This window comes from Hippoglossus hippoglossus, chromosome 1 (genome assembly GCF_009819705.1).
Source record: "Hippoglossus hippoglossus isolate fHipHip1 chromosome 1, fHipHip1.pri, whole genome shotgun sequence".
NCBI classification, from domain to species: domain Eukaryota; kingdom Metazoa; phylum Chordata; class Actinopteri; order Pleuronectiformes; family Pleuronectidae; genus Hippoglossus; species Hippoglossus hippoglossus.
Window position 1 is genome coordinate 921,260 of NC_047151.1, and position 13,131 is coordinate 934,390.

The 13,131-nt window shown below is 39.9% G+C and overlaps 1 protein-coding gene across 1 annotated transcript; it reads left to right on the forward strand.

The window, feature by feature from the left end:
* The first annotated feature begins 1,610 nt into the window (after positions 1 to 1,610).
* On the forward strand, positions 1,611 to 9,732 carry dctd (dCMP deaminase). Its single transcript, XM_034609221.1, has 6 exons — positions 1,611 to 1,827; positions 4,726 to 4,825; positions 5,438 to 5,573; positions 7,573 to 7,689; positions 8,309 to 8,405; positions 9,043 to 9,732. Exons 1-6 carry the CDS (start codon positions 1,787 to 1,789, stop codon positions 9,125 to 9,127), a joined length of 576 nt encoding a protein of 191 aa, XP_034465112.1. The 5' UTR covers positions 1,611 to 1,786; the 3' UTR covers positions 9,128 to 9,732.
* The last annotated feature ends 3,399 nt before the right edge of the window (positions 9,733 to 13,131 follow it).

A 13,131-nucleotide genomic window follows, 5' to 3' on the forward strand; every position in this document is an offset into this window, starting at 1 on the left:
AGTACACAGATGAGTGCTGGTGCTGTAGAATATCTACAGTACTGTATGTCGAATTTAAATACACATAATATGTCTGTGCATAGTACCTTTGCTTCTCACATGCTTGTACCCCAGGACAGCTGTGTGCCGTGATAACATCATTGCAGATGTGGCAGCCTGTGTACCCACTTAGATGGTTTGTAGAGGGTCCGCTATTGTGGAACATGTCTGTAGTTGCTATATGATATACTCTGTACAGAGACAGGAGCCTGCTCTGAAATACACAGGCAAAGAAAACACTCAAAAACAATTACACATCAAAAATATCCACATGTACACAAACCCGCACAGTATATTGATTTTACATGAAAACAGCCCCTAAAAAACGGACTTTATTCCATCATAATACCCGCTATGAAGTCAGCAAACTCTTGCATAAAATCCATATTGAATTTGGGTGGACGGTATACCACCGCACACAGCATGGGAGAGGAGACATTTAACTCAAAGAACTGCAGCTCAAAGCAGTAGTAGTAGTAGGTGACATTTACAGACATTAGGTGACTGTACACCAAAAATGGATTTAAATACAGTGGCTAGCCCTCCACCTTTGCCAGTGGTCTGAGGAGAGCAGAAAAACGTCAATTGGGAGGGAGAAGCTCAGAGAAAGATGTGGACTCACCAACATGAAGCTAGGTCTCAGTCAAGAGCATAAGATCCAAGACTCTATACTGACTCGACTGTACTAAATTGTTTTAAACCCAAAAAGGGTTATGGAGGTGGAAATATTACATGTCTAAGTATTATCCCATCTCGGGGCTGAATTGACATGGGATTGCTCCAAAATATACACAAGTGTTTTTTATGGAAGAAATATTTTTTATCCAAAAACAAAGTTAGATTCATGGGCCGAATGTTGTTCTATAGTAGTGTTTGGCACTACTCCAAAACAACACTAACAGTGATTTATATTTATACAAATATTTTTAAAAGTACTTGAAAACATAAAAAGTTTGACTCATAAACTACTTATGACATTTTTTTTTTTTTTCATCCCCCATCAAAGTTAGACAAAGAGACTGAATTGTGTTAGGTAGAAGGGATTATGGCAGTGGGTTACTTCAAAACTACACAGTAAAGGTTCTTTATACTATTTGGAAAAGTAGCTTCAGATGTACTCATGTAAAAATATATATAAGGCTCATAAAATAATTAATTAAAATAATAGGCAGAATTTTGTTTGATAGGAGTGACTTTGGCAGTTGATTTCTCAAAAACAGCACAATCAAAAAACTTCATAACATAAGTAGTTTAAGATGTATGAATTTCAAAAATATAAGGCTCATAAACTACTTATGTAAGAAAGGGATCCGAGTAGATTACAGTTACAGCGGTGGGAAATCTAAGTGCAAATGTGTCTAATCTGATGAACTTTTCAGGTTAGTGGGTGTTTCATTAGTTTGATAAACTGTTGACCGAGGAGACACGAACAGCTGCTGTCTGGACCCCTGGCCGTCAGGGGTACGTGTTCCCCAGTGGTAACATTAGGTGGCAGTGTCACGAAAACCCAGGGTCCGAGAAATGCGCTCCTGAAACTACAACGTCCGGTGTAGCAGTAACATCTTAGTGATGTTAATAAAGCTGTTTTAAAAAGTTTGGAGTTAAAAAAAAAAAAGACGGAGGAATTACTTCCTGCTTGATGTCTTCTTCCGGGTTTAGTCGCAGTCTGTTGCCACGGCTGAGTTTTACATCCAACCATCACAACCCTCGTGCAGAGGAAAGCAAATAACTTCCCCAGTTTGGAAGTATGGACGAAGTTCCGCAGCCGAAGTGTGCTCATGTGGACAGGTAACTACTTTTAACTTGACGTAACAGTTTGTGCAAGAATTCTTGTACGTACATTCATACATATATACGCACATATATATACATACATACACACACTGCACATGTTAAGATTAGTGTCCTGACAGTAGTATGAGTAGTATGACAGTAGTATGAGTAGTATGACAGTAGTATGAGTAGTATGACAGTAGTATGAGTAGTAGTTTGTGACAGTGGTGGACAATTTACTCGTGAAGGTAGAAATACCAGTGTATGTATATATTTGAAGTTAAGGTCCTACAAAAAAATCTTAAACTACATAATAATTACAGGCAAGACGGAATTTAAAGTATTATTAGTAAAAGCCTCAGTACTACTTGTGCAGAAAAATAATTCTGTGTCACGTTAGTTTAACGTATTTGTTCAATTAATCTATAACAATAAATCCCATTTGCATGCTAATCAAATGTTTTGTGTGTGAAATCTTCCCCAGAAGTGTTATATGTTTCAACAGATTCAATAATATTTTGTCTAGACTTTTTTTTTTGATATGTTAGTGTTGACACTGGAACTCTGTGTTAATGTTCAAATAAAATCAGAAGTCAAAAAGCTCCTGGGAATGCTGACAAACCTGAACCAAGCCTAACTTAAGCCAAAAGCTTTTTCTCTGCAGAGCTTAGGCACAAACCATAAAGAAGATATATGAGATTTCAGTAAATTCATCTACAGCTTGTTTCCTTGCTGCTTGAAACAGTTGTATACTGTAAGGTATGATGTTCAACCTTCTATTGAAGGCTGCAACAACTTATTTCATAGAGTTATGGTTATTGATAAAAAATGGATTATAAAAAAGTTGGCTTTTAAATTCATAATTGATCAGTTGGATTTGTTATAATATAAAGTTCACTCTGTAATGTCTCCTGAGGTGAGGGTAGTCACCCAGGCAATACAGTGCCTTGTATAGCTTACGTGACAATGGCGTCTCCTCTCTGGAGTAAATGTTGGCAAACACCGCAAATGATACAGCGGAGAGAAGTCATCAAAAGTGTGGGGACACTTTAAATTAAAGCCTTCTAGAAAGATCATTAGCTGCGAAATGCACCAAGCTAATTTCTCATGGAAACAGCAGCATACCACTGTGGTATGAACATGAGACAACATGTTGGAGCCATTCTTCTTCTTCTTCTCTTAGTTTACTGGTGGATTGTAAACAGTTTAAAGTTCCATCCCGTAGTGATATTGTGTTGCTGTGTCATGTGAAATCAACTTTGCACATGTTTTGTGTGACAATGTTAATGTAAAGTGTTTCTACAGTTTTACTGGCTGTTATGACTTCCCTGGCTCAAGGAGGAGAGAGAGCAGTGGTAGAAAGGCTTATAGTTTTTTTTTTTGAAGTGGGTGAGCACTGATAGTGAACACAAAGCTGTGAAACAATCACACAAAACATAATTTCTGATGGTGATGGTTTTGGCTATTCTCTCTTGGTTGTCAAGGACAGCATCCTAGATGAGGCGTGGGGTGGTTTAGCGGGACCTGGGGGTGTGCATGGAGGTACTCCTGATGGAAGTTATGGGCAGGCAAGTGCCAGGTTCCACCAGGTTCCAAGTGTGTTTGTCTCAACATGAGTTCATCTGTACATAAATGACAATAATAAAACCATGATAGGGTCCTTTTTATTTTGGGTTGTTTAAATTATATAATGTTTGGTCCATACTGCAAAAGCAAATAACATTTTGCATGCAAACTTATCATGAAAACATTTTTTGTGCGCGTGCACATGTTGAAGAGGAGGACACTTAATCACAAAAATAGTCACCCATCTTTAGGTTTTACACACTGCTGTTTACATATAAACTGTTTCACATGTTCCCTTGTTTTACAGCTACAGATTTTAGATAGAATGTTCAATCCAATTGTAGCCTATTAATTCTGAAAAATGATCTTACTTTCTGGTTCTGAGAGGGAAGATGTGCCCAGGAGATGCAACGGCTGACACAGTGCCCAGGTCTGAGTCCAGATACTCACCTGAGGGTACACCTGAGAGTGCTGTTTCCAACGATGGTCCCTATGTCTTGGTCCAGTTAGGCAAACCTTTCCCCTTCCAGTGGTCTGCTTCTTTCTCTGATGTTTGGCAATATTTCCTTTGGCTTCAGATTTGAGATAAAACCCCTATATTTTTACTTTATCAACTTTGCAACTTTCTCCTGATATGACATTCACTGAACGTGTAACTGCATCTCATGTACCTTTTTATTTTTAATGTTATATACATCCACTGCTGACACTACTAAATACAACTTTGCTGGACCTCCTGCAGCAGCACCTCAACTTCAAAACTACTAAAGTTTTATTGTGGTGCCCCAGTGTCTTGATTATCATTCTTAATTTTCTTCTCCATTTCTGTGATTTCTGTGTGTGCACAAGGCCTTGCTATCTTATGACCTTTTATGGGTGTTTACCTATGCTAATTAGGAATAAATTGCAGATGTTTATTAATTTACTAAAATAACAAGAATTATCAATGTAAGAATACTGGTGCTAACAGTTTTGCAGTTTAAGAACACATCATGAATCTGAAGAAGAGTTTTCTTAGGAACTTTTTTCTTTCAAATAAATTTTTAAAAAACTTGGCGAATGAGGCCCATTGCTCTGTGGTTTTTGAATGGAATGTGCTAATGACTATCTTGTTGGAAATAATTCCCAAGGGTCTGGGCCTGCACATATCTGCGAATACAAGTTGAATACAAATGAAGTAACCTGGAAAGGTGTGTAAACTGAGGGAATTACTGCTCAGAAAAAAATTGCTGTGAATTCCGTAAAAGGAAAGCTTCTTAACTCAAAAATTGCTTAAAGGATCGATTTTTCTTGTCAAATCACAAAACCTTTTTATTTCATTCTCTCTTTTTGTGTGTTTCTTAACAGCTGTGTAACAAAGAAGAGAGATGATTACTTAGAATGGCCAGATTACTTTATGGCTGTCGCTTTTCTCTCTGCCCAAAGGAGCAAAGACCCAAGTTCGCAGGTACGTGTGTTTTTGAATGTGTAAAAATTGAGTAAAGATGTTGCGGAAAATATAGGAAAGAGTTAAATGTGTTATAGTTGTCCTTGCTTTCCGTAGTAGAATCTGTTTCTCTGAGATACTTGAAGGTTATGCTGTCAATTGTCAAGTTTTTTCAGAACAGGGCATAGGGCTCTACCATATCAGAATCAGATTTATTGCAAAGTATATTTTCAACATTGGTGTTTGGTGCATGACAAACATTAAGTAGAAAAATAGGAGGAAACAAAACAAAAAAGTAGTTCTGTGGTTCAAGGAGAAAGACCAAAAGCCATACCCTAAGCAGAATATAAATGGACCCTATTAATGTCAAAGCCTTTATAATATGTTAATATGACTGTGGACAGTGTACTGTTTGAAAAAAAAAAAAAAATGTAAGCAAATTAAAGGGCTAGTTCACCGAAAAAAATGAAAATTCACTCATTATCTACTCACCACTCATTATCTACTCACTACTATGCCGATGGAGGGGTGGGTGAAACACAGTTTCAGGGGTAAACAGTGTTGTGAATTTTCATTTTTCGGTGAAGTAGCCCTTTAAAAATCAAACTGAACAACCTTTCTACTTCTTTGCAGGTTGGGGCATGTATAGTGAACCAGGAGAATAAGATAGTTGGCATTGGTTACAATGGTATGCCAAATGGCTGTGATGATGATCTACTACCGTGGTCCCGGACTGCTGATGATCGGCTCAACACAAAATACCCTTATGGTGAGAGGACATCTTACATGCACTCTTTAGCATTCTGCTTTGGTTTTGGACAATATGTATTAATTTTGATTGTATTTGTTTCTGGATTCAAAGTGTCACATAAGCTGCTTTCAGACATGCACTGGACTCTGTGGATCCTCTGTATTTAGTCCGGAGGAGGAGCATGTGTGAACGCAAATGTCAGAGTGAGACACTCCGCAGTTTCTATGGACTTTATCTGCCTGACCTCCTGGTATAAAGTCTGTAGAAATCCAGGAGAAGTTGATGTGTGGACACAGCAGGGGATCCCCCTCTGGATTCACCACGAGCGAGTGTACACCGTGTCAGCTGTTGCATCTCCTCCAGCAGAGTGACCAGCTTCAAAGCCCCGACAGTCAGATGCAACTATGCCTCCTGCATTGCTCTGTCAGCTCCTGTTGTTTGGAACGTTTCTGCTCTTGTGATTCATTCATTCATTCATGGTGCGATCTACCATGATCACCTGTTTTGATTTTGTCTGGAAAGTTGAACATGTATAAGTTACGAGTTCTCTAGGCGATGTGTTTCGGACATGTCTGATGCCTGACACAGATTTACTCTAAACTGCCAGTGGTCAGCTGAGGCAAGGAGGCCTATCACACATTCAGGCTGTAGGGTTTTAACACTTGGCAGCCCGGTGGTTGTTATGGCTGAGGCTACTGTCTGGAACTGCTCTCAGGGCTTAATAATGCTGCCAGTTATAGCAGCTTTTTGCAAAGGCCTTTGGGCAGCTGCCGAGGATGTGCTTTAAGGGATAGTATTATGGAAGTTTTCTGGAATCTGGTGAAAGGAGAACTCAGGCAGCAGCTGATGTCTTATGCAGAAGGTTTTAATGTAGACTTGATGCATCAAGGAGACCAGAAGGTGGAACAATATAACAACACTAACAGAGTAACATGAGCAATTGTCACCCCCACGTCTGCAGATGTCTCCCACAGCATCCGCATATATCTTCCTCTACTTGCGTCACCCATTCTAACAGCACATCCATGAATGGCCAGAATTGCTGTCACTCTCTATGTAACATTAGATTTTATGTAGAGAACATAAATATTTATTCCTAGATCACATTGTGTCCTTACGTCTTGCCACTGGTGAAATACGCAAAAGAGTTGAAGTTGGCGAGAGTTGAAGTTGGTGTCTCTCTGTCTGGAGCATCTGAGTTAGATATGAAAGTCCCTAAACGTAGACACTACAATGTAGTGTTTGTTGGCCCTTTATCTATAACCTGACCTTGGGTACTGCTTAAAGAGAGAAGGGAGAATGTGTGGAATTAGACAGGCACTATTCTTCTGTACAGATATAATGTAATATACATAATATATAGTGGCATATACAGTAATGTGTGAGGATGGTCAACAATTCCTCAACAGATAGTTCACCCAAAAATTTTAAATAAATTCACTTATCTACCCACCACTATGCAGATGGCGGAGTCGGTGAATAGACTAAACATTTTTGGAGTTTGCATGGATAATAAAGCTATTGAGACATATAATTTGCATATTCAATGTTGTTACCTGTTTCCTATAATTTTCTCCCTACAGAATGCCATTTTTCCACACCCTGGAGTGTTTCTTATGAAATTCACCTGTAATGTTATGCATTTTATCTTGTTGGGGTTCTTTATATGTGGGAATAAATAAAACTAAAACTGCTGAGTGAAATTTAGGTGTACAGTCTTTAAGCCGTTCTTAATTGATTTCTTACAAGTGAAAATGTCCATATTGCTGGAGATGATGAATATCAATAGTTAAATCCATGGGAATCTGACAATCGGCTTCAAAAACTAAAAGCAAATGTAAGATGGAGGGATGGCCAGACTAAATTTACCAAGTGATATTTAGACCAGAGGTAAACTGAATTTTGTTTGTGTTGCTACAAGCCTTGTTTGTAATACAACCAAATTCTTAGACTTCGAACAAGAAAACATGAAGTGTCTCGTATTGACTGGATACCATTACGATTCTCCTTCTTACAGTGTGCCATGCAGAGCTGAATGCCATAATGAACAAAAACAGTGCTGACGTGAAAGGCTGCACCATTTATGTGGCTTTGTTCCCCTGCAATGAGTGTGCCAAGCTCATCATCCAGGCTGGTGAGTGTTGACAAAACACACTCTTACACGCCAGTCACTCGTAAACATTTGTTGACTGACACCAAGTTTTGAAGGACGATGATATAAATTTACGTTATATATATGAAGTTGTTTAGAAATGTCTTCCTCTGGGTAATGATAAGTGATGTCATATCTTGGCAATGGTCAGTCCAATGAACATACAACTTGTGATAGGGCTGTGGTTAACTCCCATGAAGTTCAGTTTCAAAGTCATGAAATACACAAACAACTATCAGTACAATGTGATCACGAATATAGTGTTCAACCATTTATATGGATCAAAAAGTTCCCTTACAAATGCTGATTAAATAATGTGGTTATAGTGATCAAGTAGTCCACTTACGGGTGTCATTTGGGTCTTTCATACATGTTTGGACGGTACATTTTTTATTTTTTACAGTTTTACCAGCTCTGTCAGTAATTTACAGCTCCTCTCTGTGTCTTATCACTCGCGCTGTGCACTGCCAACCGAATCCAGCCAAACTAAGTTCACAAATTCTGTTGTTTTTACCCAGTAAGCAGGTCACTGCTAAGAAGACACATTTTGATTTTTCACTCTTGCCTCCTGCGTATCTTAATAATGCCTCCCTCTATTCAGGTATTAAGGAAGTGGTCTATCTGTCTGACAAGTATCATGACACACCGGAGATGACTGCTTCCAGAAGGCTACTCAGTATGGCAGGCATTCAATTTAGGTGAGTAGTAAGTTTTTTCTTGCACGTGGGGAAACATCCTCCTGCAGAGCCACCCGTTTCAGACGTACGCACGCACAAATCCCCCAACCACCGTTTCAGAAGGGCACTTTATTATACTTTGTTGTGTATATATACATGTATGTGTTGTGGAGTTTTTGTCAGTGACACCCCCTGTATACATGCACAGATGGGTGTCAAATAAAAACCAATGTGAAGTATTTATATTTAGTATTGGTAAAAGCCTTCGGAACTGACCTCATGTTTCTATGAGACTGGTAAGAAAATACCTTAATTCTAGACCTTGAGGATTACATTGATGAATGCATCAACTGACTGCACCGTAACTGTCATGAATAAGGGCCAAGACATGGAAAAATTCACCTCCACATCTCCGGCGATTCAATTTTTACCCGAACGTCATGTCTGAAAACGTCTTTAGCGTACAAAGGAGCAAAACACTGTTCTCCTCAGTTGGCATATAAAGACAGAAAGAGTCACAAAAGGACCAGTCCAGGTCAAAAGACAATGAAAAGTTGACTGTGAATGTCATACAATATATATTTTTTCTTTTCGTTTTTTCAATGTGTGTCTTAATACTCTCATATCTGTCTTGTTGTTGTCCTTAATGTTTTTGCAGGCAGTTCAAGCCCAAGAAGACCAAGATTGTCATTGACTTTAATTCCATCAACCACCCTGGAATGCCAGACAGCTCAGCCATGTGAAAATGAGAACCGCTCACCACAAGAAGCTGCAAAATGAGACGGGAGGAGGCAGAAGAAACTGTCAAGATTAAAATGAACCTTTTTAGCTTTTAGAATTTTCTTTTGGGTTGAGGAATATACAGGGACTTTGAATGAGTTGTGTGTTTGAGTTTAATCTCTTTTGTGTTGTCAACCAGATTTTTTTTATAGTTATCTGCTAAGGGGAAAACATGAAATGTGTTTTTTATCCTCCTTTAAACGGGGTCAAGTAGTCTTGATATTCAGTTCATTTGATGTTTCACTATGACAGAGGAAACTGAATAATAAATCGGACTTTTCTGTTAAAATTTGGGAGCTGCTCTGTTTTAATATATCTGGGTTAACTATTTAGATTTCCACTATACAGGTATTTTTTTCTAAAATAAGCACAGTTTGAACTTTGCTTCATCAAACCAGTTTGCAAAAAGTTGCCGGTGTTTTATGAATATTGTCTTTAAACCATTTTTGGTGGTCTCATGGAGAGCTGCTTTGTCTTAAGCTGTTATCTGTATGCTATCCTCAATATAAAAAGGGAAAGCATTATGAATGAAAATAAATAAAATGAGAGTTAAAGTTGAATTCCAAGAAAAATCTTTTTTTATTGATCAGATTTTAACCAAAGTTAGCTTATTCAATTCAGTTTAATTTGTATTGCACCAAATCATAATGAACATGTCACTATAATAATAATAATAAGGGACTTAAAGAAAGAGAGAGAGAGAGAGAGAGAGAGACTATGGGATGGAAGAAAAACAAAGTTAGTGACATGGTGTAAAATAGATAAATAAATGAATGTGGGGGCAGACAGAAAGAAGGGGAGAAGTGCTCCGTGCATGATGGGAGTTCTCTCAGCGTTCTGGACCTTTAGCAGCATAACTAAGGGATGGTTCAGGACTCACCTGATCCAAACCCAGAGTGGGAGCTGGTTCCACAGGAGAGGAGCCTGGTAGCTGAAGGCTCTACCTCCCATTCCACTCTTACAGATTCTTGGAACCACAAGACAGCCTGTGTTTAGGGAGCAAAGTGGTTCTATTGGGACAATACAGTGTTATGAGCTCTTTGATATGAAGGGACTTGATGGTTAAGGACTTTGTAAGTGAGGAGCAGGATCTTGAATTCTGTTCTGAATTTTACAGGGAGCCAATGCAGAGAAGCTAATACAGAAGTAATATGATCTCTCCTTCTAGTTCCTGTCATCACTCGTGCTGCAGCATTTTTAACCAACTGGGGGCTTTTCACAGACTTACTGGGACATCCTTATAAGATCTGGGGGCCAAGCTAATACCATCCAAGGTGACTATCTGGTCAGACAATGTTTCTCTGAGATGTTTAGGGGCAATTAAAATTACCTAATTTCTGTCTGAATTTAGAATTAAAAATGTCTGGGTCGTCCAGGCCTTAATGTTCTTGAGACATTCCTGAAGCTTAAATGAGTGATAGATTCATCAGGCTTCATAGATAAGAACAGCTGGGTGTCATCTGCGTAACAATAGAAGTCGTGACGGCGCGAGCGATACACTGGTGTGAGGAAAGACAAGCCGCTTGGCTGGCTGGAGAGGATCGCCCCGCGGCCGTTGCCAGCCATACTGCCTGCATTCAGTGTAGGTCCCACCGAGCGCATTAGCTCACAACACTGTGATAAAGCCTTTGTAACAAGGAGGCATAAAAAAAGAACCTGATTCAGCAGTCTGGAGAGGAAAACCGTTGCTTCTATTGAAGGACACTTTCCGCACTCAGCACATCTCTCACCAAGCACGTTAGCTCACGAAACTGGGAGCAATACGTTGTGATGGGGTCTTAACAAATGTTACCAAGAGAATAGAATTCAAGATCCTGCTTCTGACAAAGCCCTTAACAATCAAGCCCCTTCATATATCAAAGAGATAGAACCACTTCGCTCCCAGAACACAGGCTCCCTTGTGGAACCCACTCTGGGTTCGGGAGGCAGACACCATCTCTACATTTAAGGTTCAACTTAAAACGTTCCTTTTTGATAAAGCCTATAGTTAGGGCTGGATCAGGTGAGTCCTGAACCATCCCTTAGTTATGCTGCTATAGGTCTAGACTGCTGGGGAACTCCCATCATGCACTGAGCACATAAAACCCCAATGTCAGTAGTGAATGCCCTTTCTGCTCAGAGAGAGAAACCATCTTTCACTGTTTCCTAGACTGTGGCAGACTGGTTCCTCTGTTTCAGCTGTTGAAGAAAATATTCAGGAAGTTTGGTGAAATGTTTTCTGAACAGATGTACATCCTTGGCCACAAATGCACAAAAATGCAAAGAATCCAATGTAAACTACTAAACTTTGTTCTCGGCCAATCTAAAATGGCGATCTACATCAGTAGAAAGCACGAAATGGAGAACTCAGCAAACTGACATAAACACAATTTTTATCAGAATGATAAAAACCAGACTAAAAATCGATTACAACTTTTACAGCTTGACAAACAATCTGGAACAATTCAAAAGCATCTGGTGCAAAGAAAATGTTTTTTGTTCTGTTGTAGAGAACGACCTGATTTTTGGTTCTATCTTGGGCTAATTTATATTTTTCTATCTTCCTTTTTTGCTCTTTCTTCTTGTGTAAGTAGTAGTGTGTGTAGTAGAAGTGTAGTTGGTGGAGGTGGTGGCTGCCGGTTTGTCTGTGCAGCATGGCTGCTGCAGGTGGAGGCCGAAGCTAACACGCTGACACACCATCAAACTGTGTCCGGCTGTGGACTGCTCTGTCAAAGAGGTCAGTCTGGCTGTAGGTGAGGTTGTTGGCTATGATAGCGTGAAGTCTGCTTCAAGAATGAACAGCGCAGTGGTGATTTTTCTAGAGAGTGGAGTCGTGATTCAGGGCTCTCTCACACCTGTACTTGTCACTGGCTAATCCTGTTAAAAAGGTCACAATCTCTAATGTGGCCCTGTTCCTAAAAAACGATCTCTTAGAGAAAGAGCTGGCGAGACATGGACAGTTAATGGCCCGATAAAAATGATCCCCATCTACTGTAAATCTCCCCACCTTAAACATGTTGTGTCTTTCAGGAGACATGTGTTCATGGTTCTAAAAAAGAACGAGGAAGAACTAAATTTGGTTTTCAGGTTTAAAATTGATGAATTCAATTACACTTTGCATGTAACATCAGGTATGATGAAGTGTTTCGGCTGTGGAAATGAGGGACATCTGATTCGCTCGTGCCCGGAAAGAGCCAGATGATGTAATCAGACAGGGTTGCTCTCTCTCTGGCAGGCTGTACTCCCTAGCCATAGAGCCAGTCCTCCTCCACATACAGCTGTCAGGTGTAAATCTCCCAGGTTGCCAAAAAATGTAGTATCTGCTTATGCTTATGCTGACAATGTCATCGTCCTCATCAACAAGATGACATCAATATCCTGGTTGAAATTGTTGAAATTGTTGATCAATTTGGCAAAATATCATCTGCAAAAACTAACATGGGAAAAAAGTGAAGCTTTAGTAGTGGGAGCTGAGCTAAGCAGAGAGCTTGTTTTACCTGGGGGGTTTACCTGGAACAAAGAAGGTCTCAGATATCTGGGTGTGTATCTTGGGGATGAAACCTTTATGAATAAAAACTGGGACAATGTTTTAGAGAAGGTAGAAGGACAACTTAAAAAAAGTTTTTACCACACATCTTTTAAAGAGAGCACCCTTATTATTAACAACCCGGTGTCTTCCATGCTATGGCACTGACTGGCATGTGTGGACCCCCCCAGCACGTCTGCTGGCCAAGATGCAGGCGGTGCTGGTGGACTTCTTCCGGGACCGTCTGCACTGGGTCCCACAGAGCGTGCCGTACCTACCAAAGGAGGAAGGTGGACAGGGGCTGGTTCTCCTGGCCAACAGGGGTGATGCCTTTCGACTTCAGTCCATCTAAAGACTCCTCGTCGGACCCACAGACCTCACCTGGAGACCCATAGCCCGAGCCATCCTAAGTCGAGGAGGGGGACCGGGCCTCGCTGAACCTCTGTTCCTAATGAACCTGAG

Coding starts and splice junctions, on each gene's coding strand:
- dctd (XM_034609221.1), top strand. CDS start 1,787: ATGGACGAAGTTCCGCAGCCGAAGTGTGCTCATGTGGACAG. Junction 1,828..4,725: donor AAGTGTGCTCATGTGGACAG/GTAACTACTTTT, acceptor GTTTCTTAACAG/CTGTGTAACAAAGAAGAGAG. Junction 5,574..7,572: donor CAACACAAAATACCCTTATG/GTGAGAGGACAT, acceptor TCCTTCTTACAG/TGTGCCATGCAGAGCTGAAT.